The following is a 27,200-nucleotide window of genomic DNA, read 5'->3' as shown; positions in this document are numbered from 1 at the left end:
GTGTTGTTTTACACTGAGTTTCTTTCCAGGAGCTGAGTACAATTAAGTTTTCATTTTTGATATGCAGTTGGTTTGAAAAATACTAGCATTTGGGCATCAGGTGAACTCTGACATAAATGTTTCTTCAATATGTGACAGGAACAAACTCTATAAATGGCATAAATTGGGTTTTTCCCCTTTGCCTGTACTTCTGCCTAATCCAAAGAGACCAGATCAGTAGTTTGGTCCCTTCCAAATCTCCTTAGACAGGTTGTACTGTAAAACTATGTAACTTTCTGTTGAAAGCACCTCCCGTGTTCATGTATTCCAATGTAGGAAGCTCACAGAGCATGATTTTACTAAAATATTTTTGTGTTAAACAAATTGATATGGGTTTCTTTAAAATGTCAGCAGTTAGAAGCTAGGTTTGAAAGACTGAAGATAGCGGCAGCAGCTGAACAACGCAGAATCAATGAAAAATATTATGACTTTGGTTAAAACAGGCATCCATTTGAAACTCTTCTGAGCAGTTTTAGGGACTATTCAGTGCTGTTTGTTGGAAGTACAGAGCAGACCAGGAGTTTTTTTTTTTTTACCTTTCTTCTTAGAGAAGACAGCATTAGTGAGTTTTTGGGTTTTTGTTTTTCTTTTTAGTGATTTGCCAGCTATTGAATGAATTTTCATGCCCAAAATAGAAATTTTCATTCTTTATGTTCAGGTTGGGAGGCACAGCTTTCTAACACAGTTGAGAAGCCACAGTATCACAAGGAACTTCTCTATCAGATGAACACTTCTGGCTTCCACTGAAATTAGGAAAATGACTGTGTGTCCAAGATTCCAGTTTGTTCCAAATATTTTAGAGGGAATCACACTAATTGTCTGACTGCTGAAACCAATTCAGCTTAGTGAAATAGTCAATTATTGAGTAATTATTGTTTTTAAAAGCTTCCCAGTTCAAATATTCTAGTTGCCTGTAGTGATGTTAGGTTTGCTTTTGTTACCACACAGAAAGCAAACATATTTGTTCTTCTTATAAATGGTGTTGATGTCTTACTAGTATGAAATCTCACAGACTGTTTCAACACGTGGTAGCTAGAAGAGTGAAGTTTAGGATTTTGTTGAGACAATTAGTGGTAGCCTAGAGCGTTCTGAGTAAGACAATTTTTTTTTTCTAAGTTGAATTTGTTTAGAATACCTTTGAACAATCCTGGCTTTAGGATATACAGTCGAGTATAGTGAGATTGGAGACAGCAACTATAGTATAAGATATTTCATGTAGTTCTCAAATTCTCACACTAGTTAACAATTTAACTAGGGCCTTTCTAAGTGTATTGTAGTTCCACTTAGTTTATTTGGTGCCTTCTGATGGGCTTATTTGCAGTGCCAGGTTTTCTGGTTTTAAAGATCTAAGATTTAAATATTAGCAGGCCTTTTTTTTTTTTTTTAAATCTTATATTGCACTGCTGCTTCATTTATGGAAGATTTATTTACTACATAGAAATAATCCAAAAACTCTTTAACTTGGAAAGATCTTGCAGTGCTACAATACAGTTTGTTTCTTCTAGTCCTTGTTGTTCCTCAATTTGTGAAGTGCAGTGTTAAGTGTAGCCTTCAACTAAAAAAAGCAAACGTTAATTTTATATACATAAGAAAATTGCTCAGATTTTTCCCAATCCTTTTCTCTTTCCTACAATAGAAATTCTGACCTAAATGCTGATCAAAAGCAATTTTTCAATGGGCGTGGAACCATTTTCACTCGTTCTGTTTGTGAATATTCTGATGCTTTTTTTCCTGAAGCTGAAATGTGTCTCTTAATGGTCGTCTCTTTGAACAGGTTTTGCTTTGTAAAATAATGTACAGTATTTCAAAAGCAGAAATGGAAGAAGTTAATTCTAATGGAGGATATATTTCATGTTGCCACTGAACAAATGAAGAAGCCAGTTTGGAAGGCGTAGCATGTAACCTCTTACAGAATTCAAACTAAACCAGCCATGTCATGACTTCGGTTTCTGTTTGTAGGTTGCACTGTTTCAGTTTTACATGTAATCAGTCAGTTTTCTAAGACACTGAAACCTTAATTTAGACACAGCAGATATTTATAGTAATCTCTCTTGGACACATTTGGGAAAAGGAATCTCTTTCCAGATTATGTGTCTCTTCCCAAGGTATCTAGTTCCAGTTTGTGCTTCACAGAGGAAAGTTTGGCTAATTTGGGTTTATTCAGTAAAGGCTGGAACCTGTAAAGAATGGAAATGAATATATAATTTTCAGGTGGTAGAATATTGATTTTCCGTGTAAAACCAGTCACAGCAATAATTGGGTTCACCCTGGCATTTTTATGAATTAGTTATAGAATCAGTAGCTGTCACGTTCTTTCTTCACAGATGCCATTCTTATGCTTTGTTCATCATTTTGTTCATCTGATTGTTTTAAGTGAACCAATACTTTCTCATTTGAAATCTGCCTTGGATATGTAAGACCCGTCATAGGGGTTTATTCATATACTGTGTTTTTGTGCATTCAGCTAAGTCTCAAGTGTGGAAGAGAATTTCTAAAGAACCAAGTGTTCGAAACAAATTAGAAATGGGCATTTGTGTTTTTCTTGGATTTGTCTGTGTTCTTCATAGCTTTTTATTGCTTATCTTTATTCAAAAGTACAACTGGTACTTGGAAGAGTTTACCAAATTGTTTAATTACTTTTCTGTTTGTCAATATATTACATAGAGATGAAAACTCTTGAATGGAATGTTTCCTGCCAGCAAAGGTTGAAGTGTAGAATAGTGAAGTTTTTACAGACTCTATTCTTGAAAATATTCCATCCTTTTTGTATATAACCTAATTATTTTAATGTTTAGAACATTTCATGTAGATCTTCTCAAAGGTAAACTTTTCTTGAAGATAATAAATATGGAAGAAGATCAGTTAGTTCCTTTCACAATCTGTGGTATGGGCAAGATTGCAGTCTGTACAGAAGTGTGAAATCACTGATTCAAAGATTGGTACCTGTGGTGCTGCTTCAGGGGCAGCCACGCTGTAACTACACACTGAGTCTGACAGCAGAGGCAGGAGCCAGGCTAGGTGTATGTTCTGCTATTGGAGAAACGTGATGTAATTTTTCAATCCAGTTACATTTGCAGTCCTCTAATTTAATTAATAATTAGGTTACAAATAAGGTGAGCCTTTGGGGTTAATGTATTTGCTTTTATTGGAGATAAAGGTTATTTATCAATGTAGAGAATACTGAAGCTGAAAACTGTTTTGTTTTGGTTTTTTTTTTTGTCATTTGCTCTAGGAAATATTTTCACCTGTAAATTCTTGCAACTGTTCTGATGCAAATGCAGTGCTTTTTCAGAGTTTTGAAGCAATGTTTTTGTTGTATAAAAGTTGTGTTACTGATTTATTCTCTTTACTCCCTAATGATTTGCTCCTGCTTTGAGCACCTTGAGAAGCTGTCCGTGGCAGTCAGTGGAGCTTAGAAGTCAAGGGCACCCTGCACTCTTACCACAACGTAATGGTGCAAAATCCTGTGATCTGTCCAACTCTTAAGTTTTCTGAAATGTAAATCATCAGCTCTAATATGATGAAGCAGAAGACAAGACAAAAACTTTTTTTTCATGGAGACTTTTTAATGTATTAATTGAATACAGATTGCTCTTAACATGTATGAATTCTAACAAAAAGTCTGTGCTAAAATAAGAGAATGATGTTTGATGGGAAACCTCTTGGCCTGAGCTGTTCCAGCTTGAAACTAACAGCACACTTATCCAGGAATTGTGCTGAGCCCTTATTCATCACACTTTTCTGTATGGAAAAAAAAAAAAGCTATCTTGTCTAAAGCAGGCTTTAATATTACAGCTTGTCAGTTGCAAGGCAGATTGACTTCATCCTTAAGCTGAATACTCAGTAGCAATTCAACATTAATTTAATTCTCTCACAGATGTGCATGTATACCTGCCATTAACATCAGTGAGAGGAACCTATGGGATCATCAGGAGAGAAGACCTGACCCTGAAAGTGTTACGTGTGATACGATCAGTAGATTAGAGAAGTGATACAGCATGGCACCTGCAGCACAGGCAGATGAGATTCCAGTGATGAATAATGTCAGAAAAACAAATATCAAGGTACCACCACAAATTCATTATTTAGTCCTTTACGTATCTCTTATTTTTGTTTCTTCTTTTCCTATGGATATAGCTTAAATACTTAATAGTAAAAATGTTCATGCAATCACCAAACATCTTGATTGCTTGTGCTGGAATATTCAGCAAAGTTTATTGTTAGAACAAGCTGTCAGTAAGTTTCTGTTTTGTTGGTCTACTTAGTGAGTAGCCAGATCTTGTAGTTTATCACAGCTGTGTTTCAGACTTTGTTCTGGTAGTAATTTTTGAGGGGAAAGTCACTGGAGCATTTGTTTCAGTGAAATGATACCTGATGAAGAGATGTCATCTGAGACTGAAAGCATTAAAATAAGAAATGGCTTCACACAGTGGTAGACTCCAATTCCACTTGTGGAGCCTTGTGGTCCTTGGAGGGCCCTTCTCATAGAAAGTGTCATGTGCATTATAGGAGTGTATGCATGCAAATCTGCACATGCTGCTCTTTGTGGGATCCCCAGGGCTTTTAACCTAGCATATTTTACAGAGAAAAGAAGAGTAGGTAAGTGTTTATGTGCAGGGTGAGTACAAACTGGCCTACAGTGATGTGGATTAGTTTAGCCTTAAGAACTTACCACTGCCCCTCCTTAAGTTCAAGCAGGGTTTCTTCCTTTCTGCAGACTATGCAGAAATCTTAAGCACTTAATGTATTTGTTTGTGTTATGCCTACCTGAATATGGCACAACTGTTCTAATGTTAGCAAGCTTAGTGCGTATTTGACATGGTGTGTCTGAACTAATAGTTGGTCTGATACTTACTAGACCAGGTTTTGCTGTGCAGGGTTTTGCTTGTATAATATAGAATAAAATCTGTGTAGGGAGGAATAGGCCAGGATTTAGGGAAGTGGATAGTATTGCCGCTTTAGGGATGAAGACCAAGAAACAGCTATGCCCAGAAAGTGGGCAATCATTTGCTTCTTGGAAGCATCTGCTGATAGCGCTGGTACAGTCCTGCCAAAAGCTGCCCGTCTCTGAGGATAACACTCAGGAGAGCAGAAGCAGTAATGCTGTGCTACATGGAATACCTCGTGGACATTCAGGGATGTAATTGATGTCATCCTCTTTCTCTTATATATGAGGAGTTTTGCCCATTGTATCAAGTTAATTCCTTTGCTGTGTTTTGCAAATTCTATGGGCAGTCACTGCATGCCTGGGGTTTAAAATGGAATTGCTTTATAACTTTTAATTCATTTTCAAAGCATGATTTTGAATTTTCAGGATTAACCAGAAGCATTATCATAGCTTTAAGATGTAAGGTAATTTCTTGGCCATAATGCGAGCAAAGGGCAGGGCTTTGAACAAGTTTTGATAGGAAATTTTGCAAATGGCTTATTGTGACATTTTAAGAAAATTTCTAAGCAGTTGAATGTATTAGGGCATATTTACAGAAAAAAAAAAAAAAAGGAAAAAAAAAAAGGAAATAGAGCGATGATCTTTTTTTACTACACAGCTAATTTGCTGTCCTTTCCAGTAAACCACAAGGTTCATTAGTGCTCCGTACTGTTTTGTTTATGATGATAACTGTTTTTAATGTGATTTTCCTGACAAAGTGTAATTAGTGAAACCTTTTATTCAATTTTTCCCTTTCTTTGCTTTTTTTAAGGAGAAATTTCTCCTTATATAGTATATATACTTTCTTACAGAGCTTTCTTACCTATTTTTCTATAAGATGATTTAACAATCTGAAATTAAATGCTCTATGAGCAAGCTATATCACTGTTACACAATCTAAAGTGCTAATATAATGACTAAGGGCCTGAACCTACTGCCTTTCACTCAGGTTTTGGTTTAACCACACTTTTTTCACGTTGTGTAGTACCTTTCCCCATAAGCAGCTCCATCTATTTCTCTGGAGTGACTCAGAGAAAGGTACTATTAACATGAGTAACAGTGGTAAAACTGAGCCTCCTCTCCATTCTTAGCGGGACATCTGTCGTGAGTAAAGGCTGCTGGCTCTGTCCCAAAAGTGTAGTTATAGATTATAGTTCCCTTGATCTTCAGTAATTTTGAACGTGTTTTCTGGTGACTATAAGCTAATAACTGATTGTAGTGAATACAAATATTGAATTGTGCTGTTGTCAGCGAGGTTATTAAAATGTGCTTCACATTTTAATTCATTCATTGGGATATAAGTAATTGGGTTTGTGAAGCATTATATTACATAGAGATAGCACACATTCACCACATTTTTAATAAGTGTATGAAATAAATGGTATGTAGCATTTTCTTGCATACTTTTATACTGCCTGTACGCCACCGATGCACTCGGTGCCTTGTTTCTTATGAGACCAATATGTAGAGAAACTAATGTATCACATGTAAGCAATGTTACTGCAACACAAGAGCTCTCTTCACCTGATTATCCCTAGAACGGGAGGTTTCCAATAGCGGTACAGTTTGATGCAATGCATTTCCTTGAAATTTAGGCTTTCCCCTTTCCTCCCTCATCCCGCCTTTCCAGAAACCTCCTCACACGACTGTTCATCCCCAGCTGATTCCCGTGTCTGATGTAAGTCACATGATGTTAACCAAAGAACCAAGGCTGTTTCTAATTCTTCAGACAAACAATGTTTTGACTCGCCGTTATTTAAAGACAGAAATGACATAATAGATCTTTTTGAAGAAATATAAAATGAGCTTCTGTAAATGTGACTCACAGCTGAGAATTTGAGATACCTCTTTTCTGACTGGTTGTATCAGTAGCAATGTGCTTGATTTCTATTTCTTTGTGTTTTTTAATCAAAGCCACATCACAAAAATATAAGTCAGCGCTGTCAAATTAGCTTATTTTACTCATTTTATACATAGATCTGAAGTGTGCAATTTTGAGAACAGATTCAGCTTTTGTCTGAAGTCCTGTGTTGTACAGTAACTGTCTAGCATATACTGGTCGTACGGAAGCAGACTCATGCTGCACTATATGTACATTTCCTACCGGCATCCTCGTCATTGGAGAATTTATGTAATATAACACAGTTTTCAACTAATGTTTCAACTTGAATTTCCTTGAAATTCAGAGCATGTATAGCCTTAAACATTTAAGACACCAAGCACAGTTTTCAAGGGAAGAGGTTATATTTGCAAGTCCTGTTTAGCACAGAAATGGAAGAATTATTTTTATATGTCAATCAAAGATCATAGAAAATGGGTATTATGCAGTCGTGTTACCAACCATGCTCCTAATTATATGCTTTTATAAAAAGCATTTTGGCTGAACTTTTTAGACATGAAACATCAGTGCTCATTTTCCTTCTTGAATTTGCTGATTTTGTTGTTGTGCTTTCATTTCTGTACAGAATCTCGGAGTCTGTGTTTTCTCTCTGCTTTCAGAATTCTCAAGCTTCTTTTCCTATTCTGTGCTTTTAAGTTGAATAAGCAGTAATTACAATTCTTTCTTTATTTTTTTTTTAATTTATTTTGATAGTAACATGGAGTGAATGACTGTTTTCAACTGTTTACGTAGCTTATTAAATTCTTAAGACTTTGTTTAAATCTGTCATTATAACACAGATGAAGACATTCCTTTCATGGTGTCTCAGTCCACAGCAGGTGAAAATGGAATTCTGGCAATGAGTGTGTGGATCTGCATATTGGGTGTCAAATAGCGAATCCCTGGAAGGATTTATAATTATGTGTCACACTGTATCTACAGCATCTCCAGTCGTGTGATGTCAGATACTTCTTGTTTTCTTTATTATTAACTAGCAAAAAACCGACTTTTATCATTTTGTGCTAGTGTATATTAAACTTGAGGGTTTTCAATGTGCAAGATTAGTTAGTGTTTTCAGCATTCTTTCTGTAAAAAAATAATAATAATAATAATAACAACAAAGCTGGTCTTTCAATGTATGCATTCCAGTACTATTATGATTTTGGCAAGAGGCAAAATGTCACCAGCCATTTGTCACTGTATTTACCTGTACAGCACAGGTAACTTTAATTCCGTGTTGGTTTGACGAAAACATGCTCTGGTATACTTTCAGACTGTGGATCTGTCACATTAAAATAGTCATTTTGCATACCTGAAGCTTTGCAGCTGCCATTTTCTATTTTGTTTGCTCTCTCTATTTGCATTGATTACTCTGTGAAATGTATTTCTGTCAGTTTTGGGACAGGAATGATATCCTTTGGTTAATTCAAAATATTTTCTGTGCGTGGAATCAGCTTTTTGCATGTCGACTTAATTCCTGGAAAGTATTTGAGAAAAGGAAAAAATACTTTTAAAACTTGGTGTTGTCACTTTCCTTTGGAATTCATTAGATCTTAAACACACATAATAGGCTTCATTTTTTAGGAGATAGTAACACTTTGTTAAGTATTTGAACTGCTGTCTGCATTAGAAGAAAAACTTAAATTTTGGCTCTGTTTCCCAATTTCCCAAGTTCCCACAATTCCATTTCTCAGTCTTTATGGGTGTCTTGAATCTTCTACTTGGAAAATTTTAGATTAACCAGTGTGAAAATGTTCTGACAAATATGATCTGTATACTGGCAAATAAAGACACGCTCAGGTGACAATTCTGACTGACCTTGGAAATTGGTTTTACACAGTTCTTTTCTGGGGTTATATATGATTCTTTGTACTACTTTGTCCTGCATGTATTTCTCAGGAACAGTCACAACTAAAATACTTACTTTCCACATTCTGTAGAAGAAGTAGGCTGAAATACTGGAAGTTAAACGTAAAGAAACACTTTCCATAAGTATGAGTTATAATGTCATTGTGAACCAGCTGAGATCTTCTATTCTACTTCTACTGCTTCTATACTACTCTAATGGTTGTGTTATCTGTTAGAAAAAAGTTTTCTGGGCTCTTATGGCAGTTCTGCTTTACAGTGTGCCTGGATGCTTGGATATATGTATTTATTAATGTGTGTTAGCAGACATCCTATTCTAAAACTAGGAAGACTTGGGAAAAAGAGTTTCTATTGTTTCTTCCCATTTCCGCAGATGAAAGGAGCATAGCCCAGTGAATCATCTGGACCCTTGTCATCTGTGCACATCCTATGACTTCTACAACTGGATAATGTGGCACTTGCTAGTTTTAAGGCTGGCATTTTCAAAAGGCAATATACTTTAAAATAATTTGCCATTCCATATGGCAACTGGTACATATTTGATAGTTAAGAGACTTCAAGAAGAGCACTTAATGTGTGTCTGTATTCTTTGGTCAGTGTCATAAGTATTTGATAACTCTTGTCAGTATGGGAAAAAAATGGTACAAGACCTACTAAAACATGATTCATGTGAGCTATCAGATATTTCTTTAAAAACTGATGATTTATGAAGCTGTGAAAACGTAGAAGAAATGAAAGAAATATGTAGTCAATGTGGTAATAGTTGTTCACCATTTCTGAACAGCAATGTTCTATCCAAAAATCATAACCTAAAAGAGTTAATACACATTATGTATCAAATCCAACTTGAGCTCCATGGGCGGCACCTTTCGGTCACCTATGTTCCACACAGGTAGCTGAACAGAATTAGGTTAATGCTCATAGTTCCTAAATAGCTTGTTGTGCAGGGGCACATGTTTCAGAGCCAAATTGCATCATTTCTATGCAGATGTACCTTCACTTGTCAAAGGCTCTCTCTGAATAGTTGTCTTCATACAGCAAATTCCACATTAGGTATTATTTTAGAATCTCTTTGAAGTCACTAGTTACTCATTTCCCAAAGCTCCTGTGGGTAAGGGCCGTCTCTCATTTTCCTGCTGAAATCTGTAACCTGCATTTTCTCTCTGGTGTTGTTGTTTTTAGAGTCCAGCAGTGCGATTCTAATTTAGTGTTCAATTCACATTAGACGTGTGATTTACTTGTAAATTACCCTACTTTTCTAAAATCAGTGAGAGCAATAGTAAGGCATTTTGTTACCTGCTTATCATTTTGAGTAGGGGTTCTAAAAAGGCAGATTTGCTGTTGGGAATAGTAAGGATAAAAGGAAGCAAGGAAGCCTAAAAACGTACAAATGAAATAAATTATCATCGAGTACGATCATGCAACAAATCACTTGGGGTTTAGATAAATGATTTATTATTAAATTCAAAACCTAATAGGTTTGTGTGTTCTGAGTGCAGTTTACAGTGGTTTGTTTTCCACTTAATTAGAAGCCTTACATTTCATCTTATTAATAATGAAAATCCTCTTGTCAAATAGTGTAAAATCATGTTGAACTAATATGTATATTTTAGAGGCAGAATAAATCCCCCCCATTGCATTTCATATTATTTCATTGCATTATGCAAAGGGGAAAAAAAAAAAAAAAAAAAAAAAGACATTCTGCTTTTAATTTTGCTAGTTTAAAATAAGGAAGCTCAATCTTTCATTCATGCTTGAGGAAGTCCAGAGCTGTAATGAGGATGGTTCAATCGCGCTAGCCACTGTTTACAGTTAAAGGTTAATTGTAAGCAGGAATCCAGAACACCAGGCCAATTCATCTCAATAAATAAAAATATAAAGGATTATAATTAGTATTTAAAACTGATCCTGTTGTATCAGTTCTGTTGCAGCAGTGTAATAGTTAAGAAAGGGAACAGGCGCCAATCTGCCAAAGGAGATGAGGTTTGTATCCCATTTGATTATCGGAGCTAGGAACACATTTTCCATCATGTCGCAGCATTTGCACCTGCTTGTGCTGAGACTTAAAATACCAGTAGGCTAAAACATTGGTCACAAGCCTTTGCTAATTAATGCCTTACCAGAAAACATCTGGTATTCTTAGGAATACAGGAGATGCAGAGCATAGAGACCACTCATATTTATTAAAAGAGAAAAAGCAACCAACCATTCAACAGAGCTCCAAAGCAGTCAGCCAAGTTAAGGTCATGAAAACGTACCCAGATCTAAGCCCCAGGGTCAAATCATCACACCAGCTTGTTGCAGCTTTCTGAGACTCTAAAACACTTAGGAGAATACGTGTCAGGCCAACAGGCTAGGGAACAGCACTAACCATTCAGCCTTCACCATCTGCTCTGTGTACAGCCAAGCTGACAAACATGATGAGGTAGTTCTATATGTTTCCTTATTTCCAAGCACATGGTTTCTCTGCTGAACTACACAGAAGGCATGCCAGCAGACACAGACTATTGCCATTGACAAAACTGGTTTTACATTGTGAAGTAGCAGCACTTGTTGGGAAATAGCAATCAGGATGTTTCCAGCCTCTTGAACACACTTTTAAATAAAACAGCATGAGGGCAAGGTGCTATGTGTTGGCCTAAGCATAGGGCAAGAAAGTGGGAATTGCAATTAATTTCCCATTTGATACAGACTGGCTTTGCAGCCTCAGCTGAGACCCTTATTTTGGCCCTTCTTAGGCCAAAATGCTTCTTGTCCCTCATTTTTATTCCCAAAATTCCAGTTTTCTTCCATGTCACTGATAAATCCAGGCACTGAATGACCTGCTATCATATGAAATTAATCTGTAGGGCTGATGTGCAGCTTCTGCTAAAAGACAGTGTCTCTAAAGGGTTGTTCTAAAGAAATTGTAGCACATGGTATTATATGTGGAAGAATGCTTTTCTGTTTGACGATACCAAAGATAATGTTGAATACCTTGGTTGTGTGGTCTCTTTGGGATTCTTGCTACCAGCGAGAGCTGCTGAACGATTGGGATGAACCTATCAAGATCTTAAAGTGCAGTTTTTAGTGGGGTAGTCCACCTGTGTGGCTGGATTGAGTGTGGAAGAGTGCTGGTGCCAGCACAGGGATGAGAGGCAGAGCACAGGGAAGGGTCAGCACTTGACTAAGTATGGCTCTGAAACTACCACCTGAAAAAACTTAGGGATATGGAGGCATTTTACATTGATGACTATTGCCTGAAAGGAATGTATCCAACCTTTTCTCATCTTATTTCAAAAAAATCTTGCCAAACTTGTTGAAAATGAAATCCATAGGGGCAGACAGAACTGATTCCAAGTAAGTTTGGAACATCACAGTGTTGTCTTGAAATTGCTATTAGTTGAGGTATAACTCACCCTTTCAGAAAAATCAATTAGAAAACACATGGGGATGCCATCATTTAAAATCAATGTTGAGTTGGAGGTTCTCTCAAATCTCCAGTAACAGTCCCTCTTGTTTTTCTCCTTCTGCCCCCAGAATAGTGGTCCCACAGCAAGACTTGTGTGGAGGCCTGGGTTGCCCTGAGGGCTTTGTGCATGGGTCGGGGGGGGGGGGGGGCTGCTCCTTGTGCCTGGGCCCCAGGAGAGCCCTGTGAGAGGGAGGGTGCTGGTGCATGACCCACATGGGAGCACCAGCAAGCTGAGAGGTGGTGATTGCCGAAGGCAAATCTGAAGCAGGCACTTCTGGGCAAATGTGCTGGTAACTCACCCATCGCACATCTTGCACGCTGATCTGCTCCTCCGCTTCCTTTCTGGTTTTTCTGTAGAGTGGATCGATCCACCCTTAAGCAAGTGCTTCACTGCCAGAAATATTTCAAAGAATTGTTCTTCCTTAGTGCCTATCCCACCCTCTCTAATTATGCATAACGTCTCGCTGAAAGCTTTCTCAAAAGGTAGACGTGCAGCATAACATCTATTACGTTGAGAGCCTGAAGACCAGAATACACTTAAACTGTTCATTGTCATTCTGGGCAATCCAAATTAAACATCCCTGGAAAATGCTGCACTCAGAAGAACAAAAGCTGTAAAATGATTCAACAAGTTCACAGTCCATATAACCACTGTGAGACAAATGTTTCTGCCTTGCACTAAGGATGGAAATGTTGTCTTTATGTGAGCGTGCATTCTGAAACTGTGAACCCAGCGCGGTGTTTTCTACTCAGACCTTCAGCCTTTGTTTGTCCCTGGTGATGCTCTTTGTCAATGGATTTCTCAGCAGGTCACTGTGTATAACTGGTTCCTTCTTCAGACACAAGGTGGAGTTACGTTTCTCACTTCAATGGTTTCTTTTGCAATTGTGTATTGAGGCACTTCACAAGAACTACCTGGGTAGGTAACCCTGCACTGATGGCCTTACGCCAGCCCTGAGCGGAGCTGGTGTGATGCTGAAGCCTACAGAGCTCTAAGCAACTCAGGCCACTGCTGAGAGCAGTTCAAAGGAGAAGACAAATACATCGCTCCTAGTTTAATGGGAGAACTTCTAGGAAGATAGTTTCTGAGCTGGAATTTGGCCAAAGCCTTGAGGTTAAAGAGCCGTCTCTTATATCTCTTATAAAATGTTTTATAGGATCTTTACTGAATGCAAACAATTGTGATTGCGGTTTCATCTCTTCTGCAGTGGGGAAGCAGCAAATGCTTGATTCTCTCCAGGAATTTACCAGGCTGCCTACAACCTGGCTGGGCACTGAAAAACACACCTGAAACACCAGGAGCATTTTCTGCCACGTTTTCAACCACGACCTCAATGTGGCTGACCTGTAGGAGGAGTAGCTGCCTCATTTATTAACCCTCATGTGGAGACCAAGAAACAGCTGCTGAGCAAGTAAAGAAATCCTTAATGAACTGAGCTGAACTACACTGAATTCAAATCTGTTGGGTTTTTCATCCTTTTTTTTTTTAATCTCACAAATCTTTTGCAGAATTTTATTTTGAAAGACAGGGGATGCGCACCTCCTGGCATGCGGATGGGGCTGCAGTGCTGTGGGATGATCATGGCCGTGCTGCTCACACCCGTGTGCAGAGCTGCCCAGGTGGCACAGGTAAACCTGCTTCTGCTGCCTGCTACCCACAGAACAGAACCCAGGTCTACAATCTGCACTCATATTTAGATATGTCATCTTGGGCTTTACTGATTACTTCCTTCATACAGGTATGCTTTGAAACATAACAGGTGTTCTGTATTGCCTGCATCAGATCTGGAGAGAAAAAAACATAACTATTTAAAAACATATACACTATATAAATTGAGTAAGAAACGTGCTTTAGTGCCCAGCCTGACTCCTGAAATTCCCCAATGCCTTTCCTGTGTACAAACAGAGAGCAGAACCTGGGCAAGTGGTTGATTCTTTCAAAATGACACAGACCTGGAATCCAGCAAAGTCATACTGCTTTATATTTTATTTTTGGTTGGATTATTCAAGGATACTTATCCTTCACTCTTGGAATAATTCTGCTTTCAGAATAATTTCAGACAACAAATGCAGCCTACAGTTTGACCCGCTCTGGCTCCTAGAACCATTTCTCCTACCGATTTATTTCTCAATTGTTGGCTGTGCTCTACCTTTTTTTTTTAACCCATTTTCTTCCCCTTGGATTATGAATTGCAACCTACATATTTTTCTTAAGAACCTCTTACTTCTGATTTACTATGCTACCCTAAGCAAGGAAATTGCTCTCCCATTGCCACAGAGCTGTAAGAAGCCACTAATGCTTTTCGAGAGCACAACCATGCACAGGAGGATCATATAATTTACTTTGTAATTGAATGGTATATTCCTCAGCATCCAGATTTTTAGCTGTTGGGATTTCTTTTTTAAGATGATGTACCCTGCAGAGGCTGATTTATTAAATACATGTGGGGTGTGTTTCCCCAGCTCATAATAATGAACTGCGCGAGCCAGTTATCAACAGCCAATGACCCTTCCAGCTCGGGATGATCCCCAGTGGCCTTGTCCAGAGCTCTCCCAGGCCTGCAATAGGAGCTTGGTTCCACTCCTGGCTGTGCCCAGGTTGGGCTGATGCCTCTCAGTGCTGCGTTGTATCCCTCTGGCTTTGTTTCCCTTTGGGCTGACCAGTCCTCAATTTGCCAATATTTTGATACTGCGTGAAAACAGTCAATAATTTGAGTTGTATGGTATTAGCTGCTATATAATACTGCATGTTATCACTTCTATGATTGCTGTATACCTTATCAATGGTTTTACAGTAAGAATTACCTTGGTTAAAGAAGAATGAATTCTGATAGAACCAGAATTGGATTCAGCATGCAACAATCCAACACCACGCTTGTCCTGAAAGACTGTTATGACAGATGGAGGCCAAAGTCATGGACTTAGTGGGCACCATGGATAGCCCATAGACTACAGGGATGATATTTCTATGTGTATATCACAAAGCAGGAAAAGTGATGGAAATTGTGGGAATGCACGGAAAAATATGGAATCTGCACGATCCCACTGTGCTGCTGTATTGTCTGAAACAGTCTGACTCCATGCCAGAGTCTCGTTTGCTTCATCTCAGTTTGGAGTGATTAAATAGAAGTTTGCAAAGGTAATGATCTTTAATCTTCTTTAATCTGAAGGCATTGTCTAAGCAGAACTGAGCTGCAAAGGAATTCTGTGTGAGAGACACAAGTGTGAGAGACGCAAATTTCGTTGCTCTTGTCTACCCAGATTTACATTGCCAAAAACAAAACAAACAAAACCCCAAAAGTAACATGAGAGAGCGCTGGAGCCTTTGAACGTGTGCATTACAAGGGATGCAGAGAATGCATTTATGATTCAAAATCTTAAACAGCTGAGAAATAAATATGCTAAGTAGACGAATCTGTTTGCAGATGGTAATGCTGCCAGGCTGCCTCTGCTCAGCTGTCTGATCCTTCAGTGCCTGCTTTCCTGGTTCCTGGGGTCCCTGATTAAGAACTACAAGGTGAGGCGCAGAGTGTGGATACCTTTGCACACCTGGGAGGGCAGCTTGGTGGCTGAGCACAGATACCAGAGGCTGCATCCAATGCAATGTCAGGGGATTGGGAAAAATGTAAAAAAAAATAAAATAAAAGGGCTCTACCACCACTATCCGTCCTTCACACACACGTCAGAGCTGCTGTGTGGCACGGATGGGAGAAGTTTATTTTGCAATGAGAGGGGTTAGCATTCTGCTAAGGGCTTCTGCAAAGACTGGATCCAATTTTCAGAGCCTGTTGCCAATATTTGTGAGTCATTTCCTTGGAATTCTACCTTTGGTGTTTATTTCCCTTAGAAGGAAACTTGTAAAAGAATAATAATAGCACTCATTCTTCATGGAAAGCAGTGCGGGCTGAGCGGCAGACAGCTTGCTCTTTGTTCCCAAACACTTCTTGTTTGTGCAGTTTACCTTCTTCAGTGGACAGAAAGTGAAGAAAGCTATACAATTAAACTCCATAGACACCCAATTTGTGATGCCAGAAGGCAATGCAGCCAGGAGGCAGCCTAACTTGACACCTCTGAAAGAAGGAAAGCTGCTCTGTGGCTGGAGAAGCCCCCATGTGTGACACTGTGACACTGGGCTCTGCTGCCTCGGCCAAGCCTGAAGCTGTCAGCTCTTCTCTCCACCATCAGGCACCATAACTGCACCCAGCCCCTGTGCAGAGCCAAGTTGTCCCAAAGGTAACCCAGCAGAAGGGCTGTCACTGCAGCAGCAGGAGCAACACTCACCACCAGGATGCTGAAGTGCTCTGCAAACCAAATGGAATATTTGGGGGAAAGTTCAACCTCTACTGCCACACCACCAATATCTGCCTCTGACACTGTGGGCCAACGTTATAAGACAGAAGGCATTACTTCTGGAGCAGCCCTCATACGAAAGGAAAGCTCTTTCTATCAGTACACCTGTGGAAACCAGAAACAAAGAAAACACAACTGTTAAGAAGTCAAATGATTTGTTTTCAGTTTTTCTCTGAAGATGTGCTTGCTAAGAAAATTGGGGAACCTTGACAAATTGGGATCAAGAGACTCTGAAACATTCTTATGGGAAGAATCATAGAATCCATAGAGTTGGAAGGGACCTCTGAAGGCCATCTAGTCCAGCTGCCCTGCAATGAACAGGGAAACCATAGCCAGATCAGGTTGCCTAGAATTCAACCTGTAAGAATCAAAAGAAAAAAATGTGCGAGTTAGGAATGTTAGAAAAGTATTTGCTTGGAATTCCATATTGAGAAAGAGACATCAAAGTATTTGGGCTTGTATCCTTGAAATTGGGATGGAAAAAATTGAAGACACTTTTGAAACACTTTCATGGGTGGGCCATATCTTGACACTGTTCCTGATGTCAAGTGAATTCCCTTTCAACTGAGCAGTAAGTCCTGCCCCTAAGGAAAAAAATAAAACCCAGTGGTTTCCTTGAGTTGCCCTGGAGTGAGGGCCAGAAAGCACAGGGAAGAATGCTGGGGCTGGCACCGGTCCATAGCTCATCTGTACCTCAGGGGGCTGAGGAGCAGCACTACCCCTGCTGGTGCCCAGATGGTGTTCTGCCAGTTCAAATCCAGCATGACCCCATGAGCTGGATGTTCCAGGTGCTTTCCCACTCACCACGGTGCTGGTCCTTGCTGTCAGAGCCCTGATGCAGGGATTGCCTCTGGCTCTCTGCTTCTGCTCACTGTGGTTAGGCCAGTGTGGTACACTGTGAGTCCCCAATCCCACAGCTTCTTTCACAGCACTGCTGTGACTCCACACGTACCCACATGAACAACAAGCATTTTAATCCAGGCCCTTTAATCTCCCAGCTCTGTGACTTCCTCCTCCTCAAACTCCTGGCACATCAAGGCACGCTGACCGGCTGGGCCATGCACTCCCAACATCCTCCTCCCATCTGCTGCTGCAATCAGAGTCTCTCCTCTCCTCAGGACAAGAGCAGTCATCCCAAGTCCATTCTCCATCCTTGATGTCATTAGACCAGCAGCATCATCCTAACAGGCATTTCATATTTGTTGGTTTCTTTTTTTTCTAGAGGCATTCTGGATGTGCATAAAAAGCCCTTTTCACTGCCATCCCATCGGGCTTGTTACATGTGAATGGCATCATTACAGCTCTCTCATTAACATCACAATGGCTGCAAAGGAACACCCCAGCGAATGGAGTAGAGCAGTGACTGGGAGTAGTCCCACTGTGCAGTTGTGTGCTTGTGAAGCTGTGCACTGTTAAGTTGGACACTTCAACCTTGGGGCTGCTGTAATGCCTTGGCGTGTCAGAATGGCAGCAGCGGTGGTGGCAGCGGGTGCTCACCGTGCTGCTGCAGCCATGTGGGGCTCCCAAATGGCTTTCCAGAATGGGACAAAGGCCCAAGTGTTGGCCTTTCACTGTGATTTTGTGTGGCGAATGCATTGTATGCACCAATGTGAATCTTTCACCCTTTATTTCCAGTGGTGTTAATGGCAATGAAACAATGCATGTGCTGTTCTGCAGAGTCTCACTGAATTGAATAGGATTTGGGATGGAGTCCCTCTATTGCCTACAATGACGTAACCCAAAGGGGATGGGTTGATGGGGGCACGATGGGCTCTGGCTCTGCTTGCAGCCCTGATCCCCATGTGCTTTGGCTGAAGCATTCAGAAGGGGACTGAGAGTTCAGCCCCTGGCCAAGCATCACCCTTGTGCCTCTCTGACCTTCCCACATGGCCACAGCAGCTGGAGACTGGCACTTCTGGAAGCCCAGTGGGCACATGGAGCCCTTGGGAAGGCTGCTGCTCTGCCCGCCTGCAATTCCTTGGCTACAAAATGGGGCTCATTTTGTAGCCGAGTGGCTCTGCAGATCATGCAGAGACTTACCAGCTCGCTTTGGGATTTGGGCTTTATATTTTTTCCTCCTCAGGAAGCTCTGTTCTTTATGCCTTGTTTCTGTTCCATCTGAGCGCACGGCAAATTCACACGGCAGGCAGCTGTCAGCGGGAGGTGGCTGCCCCACCTCGGTGCCTGCTGCGCACAGGAGAAGCAGCCCGGCTGCTCTCCAGGCTGTCCGGAGCAGCCTCTTCAAGACAAATCAGCAGAGCTGTGCAGAAGGCATCCCAGCACTTCCTTCCTCCCTTCCTCCCCTCCCGTGTGTCTGTTGAAGCAAAGAAGCACCCACTGGCGATGAGACATGTAAGAGAAGGCACAGCCAAAATTCTTGACTCCGATTTCGTTCTCATGAAACAATCCCACAAAGGGATGCTGAACCCATCAAGAGGAGGGATCCTGACCTCTCCCTGGCGCAGCAATCAGCTGCCCCCAGCCCTTATTCCTAGAAGGCGAGTGCTGGATTTCAACGTCTCCCTGTGGGCAGCTCCTTGCGCAGACTGAGGAGAGGAGCCCACGGGTGCTTCTAACGGCAGCAGAACCCTTTGGAACAAGAAATACACGACCGCTCGGCAGCTCTCAGCAGCTCTCTTGGCCCTGTTTTCAGCCAGCGTAGTCAGCCAGCGCTTCTCGTGCCAGCATTCCGCTGGGAACAGAAGGTGCGAGGGGTGCGAGACCCACGGTGTGCACCGGAGCTGCTCATGGGCTCCCCATCCCCGCGTCCGCGGTTCTTTGCCCACGGCACGGTCCGATGGCGGCAGATGCCGACGCTGCGTTCCCCTCTTCCGCCGCGGTGCGTTTCCCGGAGCCGCCCGCGGGGCACTGCCACCTGCGCGGCCCCGTCCCGCCGCGGGGGGCCGAGAGGAGAAGGAAGAAGAGGAAGAGGAGGAGGAGGAGGAGGAGGGGAAGGGCCGCGCCCGGCTCATTGTTCCGCGGCCGCGCTCAGCCCTCGGCCCCGCGCGAAGTTCGCTCCGCAGCCGCCCCCCGCCCCGCCCCGCCCGGGCCGCCCCCCCGGGGCCGCCAGCGGCGGCGCGGAGCCGCGGCCAATTTGGTGCCTGTGTTTTGCCTTGGAGGCAGAGCCAGCGCGGCCCGAGCGGGGCGAGTGGAAACAACTGCTGGAGTCTGTGCTCCTCTCCACTGGGAGGGAGGGAGGTTGGGAGGGAGGGAAGAAGGGAGGGAGGAAGAGCGGGAGGGAGGGATAGAGGAAGAAAGAAACGCGATCCCCGCCGCTCCGCGCCCTCCCGCACGCCACAACACACGCACCAGACCCGCGCCCGTCGGTGCCGGCGCGCCGTGCCAGCTGCAGCGGCGGAGGATGGGCAGCGACTGAGCGGGTCCGCGCCGCCGGGTGAGCGCCGCCGGGGCCGGGCGGGGGCGGCGGAGCGGGGCTGGGGGCGGCGGGAGGGGGCTCGGGGCGTGCGTCTGTCTGACATCCGCCGGTAGGTGCCTGCCGCGGGGTCGAGGCGGCCAGGAGGAGGGGTGCCGGGGCGCTCACCGCGCTGCTTCCTTGCAGGAGCCGGCGCCCGCCATGACCCTGGTGCTGCCCATGCAGCGGCTGGGCCGCCCCAGCGCCGCCGAGGGAACCGCCGACCTCGCCGCCTACCGCGCCCTCTGGGAGCCGCCCGCCTGCGGCCGCCCCGGCCCCGCCGCCCCCGGCCCCGCTCCGGTCGCCGCCGGTCCCCCCGCCGCAGGTAGGCGCCGCCGGGCGGGCAGCGGGCGGCGGGGAGCGGGGCGGCCCCGCGCAGGTGCGGCCGGGCCGGAGCGGGGCTGCGAGTCGCCCCGAGGGCGGAGAGAGGCCGCGGGATGCGCGGGGTCCGCGGAGCGGGCGGGCGGAGCGCCGCGTCCGGTGGGCGCTGCTGCGGGGAGACGTGGCGGGGCCGCGGCGAGAGGGGAAACGGAAAGTGTTTTGTTTGGAGAACCTCCGTCAAACCGCATGTCATTTGTCGTGTCTGATTTATTGCCCGCAGGATCGCATTACAGGGGAATTTCAAATCCTGCAGCGGCATCCAAGATCGCATACTTTAAAAGGAAATATGTGGAAGAAGAGGATTTTCACCCGCCGCTCAGCAGCTGCGCGCACAAAGTACGTTTCCCAAGAGCCGCTATTTTTACCCCGCGCACCGGGCTGGGACGCTCCTGCAGCCTGCAGCCTGCACACAGGCAGGTGGCCGGCACTCGCTGCGTGCCCCGTGCTGTGGGCATCGTGCTGCTGCCCAGGGAGCGAAGGCAGCCGTCTGAGCCTAAACGCTCAGCTAACTTTTTTCCCCAGATTCTTTTGTTCCTGGGTAGTTCATCCCACGCGTACAGAAGTAGGGCTGGAACGCCAGACGTGAGAAACGGAGCAAATAGGGCCCTCCTTCCCTGTGCATCCCACACCTTCCCCTGGGGAGGACACACAGCAGGTTCCCTGCAGGCTGCAGAAGAGCAGAAGGCTCGGCAGGCAGCGCCGCGCCTTCCACAGTTGATCCTGTTTTAAAAAAGCCAATAACTCCGAAAGAACAGAATAGTAAGGAAAAGAGTATTGTATTTATTTTTTAACAAAAGCCATCAAGGGAGGGATTACAGCAAACACTTCCCAGGCAGTGAATACCTAAACTGAAATCAGATTTTTTGGTGGGAGGTTTTGTGCTGGTATTGGTAAGGAGCTGAGCACAGGAGTGGGATGCTTGGGGACAGTGCAGGCCTTGCGGCACCCTGAGGCCCTGCACCCAGGGGCGCCTAAAGCTTTTCCAGCACCTCTGCTGCATCCCAGAGACAGCCTGAGCGGAGCAGGTCCTGCCAGTGCCCAGTGCCTGCCAGGACAGCATGCAGGGCCTGCTTGGGCCCCACGCTGCAGAGGTATGGGTGGTGCTTCCCACATGCTTCAGGGCAGCCGAAGGAATTTCCAGCTACAGATAGCACTGGCTGGGAATGAGCCTTCAGCCGGGAGGTGGAGCAGAACACTTGGTCTGCTTCCGGGGTGATGTGCACCTAGCATGGAGGGTGTTGAAAGATGCCCTCTCCCACGTGTTGCACCAATCTCTGTGTTCCGCCAGCATTGTTCTTGAGTAGGTTGTTGGGTTCTGTATGGCAAAGAGGAGGAATGGCTGGTTACCTGTCTCCTTCTGGTAGTATAAAGAAATAGTACTTGGACATGGACCTGTTGGAGTGTGTCTGGAGGAAAGCCACAAAACTGATCCAAGGGATGGAAGCACCCCTATGAGGACAGGCTGAGAGTTGGAACTGTTCAGCCTGGAGAAGAGAAGGCTCCGGGAAGACCTGATAGCAGCCTTTCAGTATCTAAAGAGGGGTTGTAAGAAAGAAGGGGACAGACTCTTCAGCAGGGCTTGCTGTGACAGGACAAGGGGAAATGGTTTCAAACTAAAAGCGGGCAAATTTAGATCAGATATAAGGAAGAATTTTTTACAGTCAGGCCGGTGAGGCATTGGCACATGTTGCCCAGAGAGGCAGTGGATTGTCTCATTCCTGGAGACACTCAAGGTCAGGCTGGGGGGCTCTGAGCATCTGACTGAGCTGTAGGTGCGCCTGTTCAGTGCAGGGGAGTTGACTTCGATGGCCTTTAAGGATCCCTTACAACTTCAGTGATTCTACCATTCTGTGATTCTACTACGTTAACCTCTAGGCTTAATATTTAGAAAATTACTGTCTAACAAAGAAGAGTTTCAGCTGCAGACTTGCTTGGAAGCAGGGCCAGTTTTTGCTTTTACGAGGTACTTTGCTGCTTCTGAGCCCTGCAGACAAGACCAGGCTGTGGAAAGAGCTGCAGGGCTGGGAGAGCTGAATGGATGTGAAAAGCAGCTGTGCTCTGAGCGCTTTCAGTCCTCATAGCTACGACTTCCACTCTGCAAAAATGCTGTATCCATGTGGGAAAGGGAAGAATGAGCAAGCCACAGATGGGGGGGGGGGGGGTTAGAGCAGCCTGTCTTTGTGCTGTGCTTCTCTCCTCCTACACAAACCAAATTATTACTAAAAATGAAAATTAGTTAATGCTGCATACAGTAGCATGTGTTACCCCCTCTCTGTTTTGATTCCCGGGGCAGCAACTTCAGTGTGGAGCAGGGGCCCCCCAGGGCAGTAACCTGCTCCTGCTGCCAGTGCTAGGAAAGCGAGCCCTCGTGGGACTGCAGCAGGGGGAACTGATCTGTGGGCTCCTGGCCAGGATCCCTGCAAATCCCCGTCCTCTCTTTGTTTCCTGACCTTGTCCCTGCCTCCCCGCATTCCCACCGGTCCCATGGAGTGCGCGGTGTCGTGCACGGGCCAACAGCTGCTCTCCAGATGCTGCGATGCTTTGAGATGGTTTCTCCCTGCTCCCTGTGTGTGTTCCTATATGTGAGAGCGGTGAGCGAGGGCTTGGCAAATGGAGACCTCCTCGCCGAGGGCCCCTTCCACCGGCAGTGGGTGAAATGTTCTGGCACTCATTGCTGGCTGCATCCTGCAAAGCTTTGCCTATCCTTGCTGCAAAGAGGCTGCGGGAAGAACCTGTGCCTGGCTTCAGAGCTCAGTGGGAGCCCCACAGTGGATGGGACTGGGTCCATTCACATCAGAGAGCTCCCATCACCAAAGCAAAACAGTATGACGATTTTGTTTTAACCCCAAATGCTGAGAAAAAACATGTTCCACATGGGTGTGCAGCTTGGGAAGCTGGTTTTAGTTGCCTGAGGAGGAGAAGTGGAAAGGCAGTGGTACAGAATGAATACCCTGCTTCGTTTTCTTTCTCTTGCCTGGAGCAAAGCCGGTTGACTTCAGTTCTGTGTCTTCTGTCCTTTGTATTTTCAGACAATCTCGGTGTTTGAGGAACGAGCCCATATTCTTTACATGTCTCTGGAAAAGCTGAAGTTCATTGACGATCCTGAAGTCTACCTGCGGAGATCCGTCCTCATCAACAATTTAATGAAGCGAATCCATGGAGAAATCATCATGCAGAACAACTGGTGCTTCTCCGCATGCTCCTTTGGGGCTGCCTCGCCACAGGAGTGGTTCGTGCCCCAGGACTGCCCCTACCGAAAGCGTCTTCGTATGGCCAAGGAGGAGTATGAGAAGCTCCACACATGCTGCTTCTATCAAGAATGCGGCAGTCAGTACTTGAACCTTCCCTACTCAGTCAATGCCAGCACAGAAAATAATTCTTCCTCCTCTCCCTCCTCCTCCTCGTCCCCCATTTCATTGCCGAGCTGTTCTCAGCAGGTGGATTATGACATTGGCAGTGCCCCTTCTTACAGGAGTGACGAGCAGATACCTGCAAGTGAAATATTTGTCACTAATGCCAGGCCTCATGCTAATCAGGACAAGGCCAAATTCACTGACGAGAAGGGCGGCGACGAACCTGAACGAGACAATGTGCCCCTAAACTGTGAACCTGTAAGAGGCACTCATGCTTTTGAATGTAAAGGCAAATTTTATGACTATTTTGAGACTGGGTGTAATGACAAGAGTGATGTAAGCGAATCTTGGAAAAAATCCTTACGGAAAAAAGAATCTTTACCAAGTAATAAAATGTGCTGCAGCAAAGGAAGTAAAATATGAGGCATCTTTCTTGCTCTGTCGAAGCATGTGCGCTTGTCTATCAAATTTTTATTTTGAATGGATTTTTTATAGTTTTCTACAAACGATACAATCACGCCACAAACATTACGCGTAGTTTTAAATGACTGGGGAGCAGATTGCGTAGCACGGTGCTCTCATCTGCATCAGTGGGCTATTTATAAGTGTGGAGACTTCATAAAGAACACAGTTGCATTGCCACTTAGCGCTGTAGTCTGTGCAGCTATGGTGTAGCTTTTGTTGCTGAAAATACCAATCAGCCAGATGCGGAAAACGTATTGTTGTATACATCGCCGCCCCCAAGAAGTCTGCCATTAATTAAGAAGAACCTCCATTATGTTTACGAAGGAATTAGAAGTCTGGTAAACAAATTGATGCTACCAGCAAGGGCGATGTGCTCCCTCCGACTCAGTGTTTGCTCTGACAAAGGACTGGCTACGGGGACTGGGTTATAAACCGTCCTTACGCGTTGTACTGATACTTCTGAACTCCTGGATTCAGCATCTTGTTCAACTGACAAAATGGGACATAGCATAAGGAAATAACCTGTTTGTGGGATCTTAACCAGAAACACAACATGCAACTCCAGCACTTGAGCGTTGTCACCTTGGCTGTAGTAACTAATGGGGCTTGTTGTTCTCCAGGGCAGGTTTTTTTTTGGTGCCTTACTTTTTGTCTTAATTTTTGCCAGCGTGAAAATTAAGTATAAATCAGTGATACAGCAGGGATTTAACCTAAGCAGAAGAAAAAAAAGCACAGGGTGGATCAGCATTATTAGAAACCTTTAACCTTTGAAGTACTGAGTTCAACTTCCTATTCAAACATCTCTGTTCTTCCTTTTTGATGCTCAATTGCTTTTTGATTTGCCATCCTTAGGAAGGGATTTAAGAAACAATAGAGAGATGTCTCTTGTAAACAAGCATTCGATGCTTGAGTGTTTCTATGGCAACTGTCTGTTGCTGGGGCTCTTTTTTTTCCCTCTTCGTATAATGAAGTTCATGAACCAGTGGCATGTTTTATACTTTATTCTGTTTCGCATAATTTCTCTCTTTTAGATTGCAAAAGCATGCGGGAGTTTTATATTACTTTTGCTGTTGATTTGAAAAAAGTCAACAAAAGAAAACAGAAAGCACAATGTTAATTAGTCAGTAATGTGGCGATAAACATGATTTTATCTGAATGAATGTAAGGCTTTTAATTTTAAAAAAGAACATTTTGGAGAAATGAGCTGAGGTTTCTGTGGCTAAGGACAACATTTAGTCATCCCTAGGCAGACTGTTTGCAGAACTGTGCTGTTGAAAATGCCCAGAAGACATTACCAGGATTGGAGTGAGCATTGCGAGTCCTAGATCTACCAAATTAATTAGTTCCCACAGTCCCCTTAACAACTGGCAGGATGTGCTCAGCAAAATAGCCACATCCAAGACACGGCGGGCTCATAATAGCTGCCTGTTCCCACAGCATCGTGCGTCCAAGTGGCGTCTTCCCTTCTTGGTTCATGTCCAGAGGGCAAGATCCACCACAGTGCAGAGACCTCTGGGCTGTGATTTTTTAGGACAGCATGCACACCTCACTGTCACATTTACAGTCTGGGCAGCTTTCATGAGTGAGTGCAGTGGTGACGGGGAAAATGGTCCATGCTTCTGTGTAAGGTGACCATAGGGAAATGTTGAAGACGTAGCTCAGTGCTAGCCTTTGTCTTAGCACTGTTACCACCTTTGTGTTGGCTGCGTGAGTGGAAACTGACAAGTTTGTAAGGGTCACTGTTGGGAAGAATGAGAGTCTAAATCTCACCTGATTTCTCCAAGACAAAAGCTTTTTTATTAATAATAATAATATTAAATATAGATCTCATTCATACAGTGTATGAGTAGGATCATCATTTAGACATTTGTCCACATGGACCAATTTTTAAAAAAAAACTGATTTTTCTTGTGTTATACCCGGATAGTCCAGTAACGTCTGCTCTTTTCCAATATTTGATAAACACTTGATGTTTTAAGCTTAAATATTAGATGCTTGTATACTAATGTGTTGTTGTAGTAAAGTGAGATTTCCTTGATATATATTTATTAAAATGACCAAAATTCATTTTAATTTTACATCTCCAATGGCTACTGGATCCTTTTCCTGTGCTCCCCTCCCTTGCCCAAGGAAATCCCATTAATCCACTGCCCCAGTGCTGAAGAGGTTACGCTGTGGTTGACACCCAGTCCTGTAGTGGAGGCCAGGATGGAGCTCAGCATCACCAGGTCTCAGAGACCTTTAGGACAGGCTGAAGATGCACCAGAAAGCAATAGGCTGCTCTTTGTTCAGCCAAACACTGCCCAAGGCAGAAATTGGCTAACAGTTTGTGGAGCGCTGAAAGCTTTTTGACCATAAGAGCAGCTTGATCAAGAGCAAGCCTGCACATACAAGGTATGGCAGTTTTTGGGTTAAATTTGCACCAGTGGAAGTGACATGAACTGACCACTCTAATAGCTCCTTCAGTTCCAGGCTCACCTACAAATGAATCCATCGTATCTCTGGGCAGTCCTACTGAGTGTCATCAAGCTCTGTAAGGAGTGAAATATCTCATTTCAGAAGGTCACCCTAAAGTTAGGTGATCTTTCTGCCTTTTCCAGAGTCTGCCTCACAAAAATACTGAATGTACTGCATTGTGCTCAGCACATTAAGTTACCCTGTTTGCTTCAGAAGAGTCAGAGGTATCTTGTGTTAGTAAAGGAGTTGGAAACACCCCTGTTCAAGTGCCAGAAATGCAACAGCTCTTGACAGGCTTTCTTGGGCTAGTAGGGATTTTGTAGCTCAGTTTTGTTTTGATTTATGGCACATGGAGAGTGCAAACCAGATTAGATAGGCCTTTTTCCCATTGCGTGCTCCAATACTGGGAACAGTTACTATCACACATTTACAAGAAATCGTTCTTTTCCAGAGTGATGTGAAGCCTTTCATCCATATATTCTGTACATAACTACTATTAATGAATCATCCTGAGCTTGGTACCGGTCTATCTGCCTGAAGAACTCTTTGAGAAGAACTTATCTCCAGGGCGATCATTTCACTCCCTGCCTAAGACACTTTGCTCCTGCTGTTCAGCAGGC

At 43.7% G+C, this 27,200-nt stretch overlaps 2 protein-coding genes across 6 annotated transcripts in view; both read left to right on the top strand.

Moving 5' to 3' along the window:
* SYT14 (synaptotagmin 14) overlaps positions 1-4,052 on the top strand; it is an 80,388-nt gene extending 76,336 nt beyond the window's left edge. For 3 of the 4 annotated variants that reach the window (XR_016464033.1, XR_016464032.1, XR_016464031.1), the window contains one exon: positions 3,917-4,006. Coding sequence is in view for 1 of the 4 variants with exons in the window: in XM_090135112.1 (XP_089991238.1) it covers positions 3,917-3,940 (24 nt within the window). In the remaining 3 variants the exon portion in view is untranslated. Of the gene's footprint in view, positions 1-3,916 lie in introns of all 4 variants that reach the window. The other variant, XM_090135112.1, reaches the window with a different exon arrangement.
* SERTAD4 (SERTA domain containing 4) lies at positions 4,015-26,420 on the top strand. 2 transcript variants are annotated; one of them, XM_090135113.1, is made up of 4 exons: positions 4,015-4,103; positions 20,072-20,249; positions 20,526-20,641; positions 23,335-26,420. In XM_090135113.1, exons 1-4 carry the CDS (start codon positions 4,038-4,040, stop codon positions 24,079-24,081), a joined length of 1,107 nt encoding a protein of 368 aa, XP_089991239.1. In that variant the 5' UTR covers positions 4,015-4,037; the 3' UTR covers positions 24,082-26,420. The 2 variants fall into 2 exon arrangements, with proteins under 2 accessions (XP_089991239.1, XP_031451093.1); XM_031595233.2 differs by lacking the exon at positions 4,015-4,103 and adding an exon at positions 19,768-19,906.
* The last annotated feature ends 780 nt before the right edge of the window (positions 26,421-27,200 follow it).

The sequence above is a fragment of the Phasianus colchicus genome, chromosome 2, assembly GCF_987193195.1.
Source record: "Phasianus colchicus chromosome 2, bPhaCol1.hap1.1, whole genome shotgun sequence".
Taxonomy (NCBI): Eukaryota; Metazoa; Chordata; class Aves; order Galliformes; family Phasianidae; genus Phasianus; species Phasianus colchicus.
Note: the sequence above shows the minus strand (reverse complement) of the source record. Positions and strands in the feature narration are given on the sequence as shown.

Coding starts and splice junctions, on each gene's coding strand:
- SERTAD4 (XM_090135113.1), top strand. CDS start 4,038: ATGGCACCTGCAGCACAGGCAGATGAGATTCCAGTGATGAATAATGTC. Junction 4,104..20,071: donor TCAGAAAAACAAATATCAAG/GTACCACCACAA, acceptor GCTTCCTTGCAG/GAGCCGGCGCCCGCCATGAC. Junction 20,250..20,525: donor CGCCGGTCCCCCCGCCGCAG/GTAGGCGCCGCC, acceptor TATTGCCCGCAG/GATCGCATTACAGGGGAATT.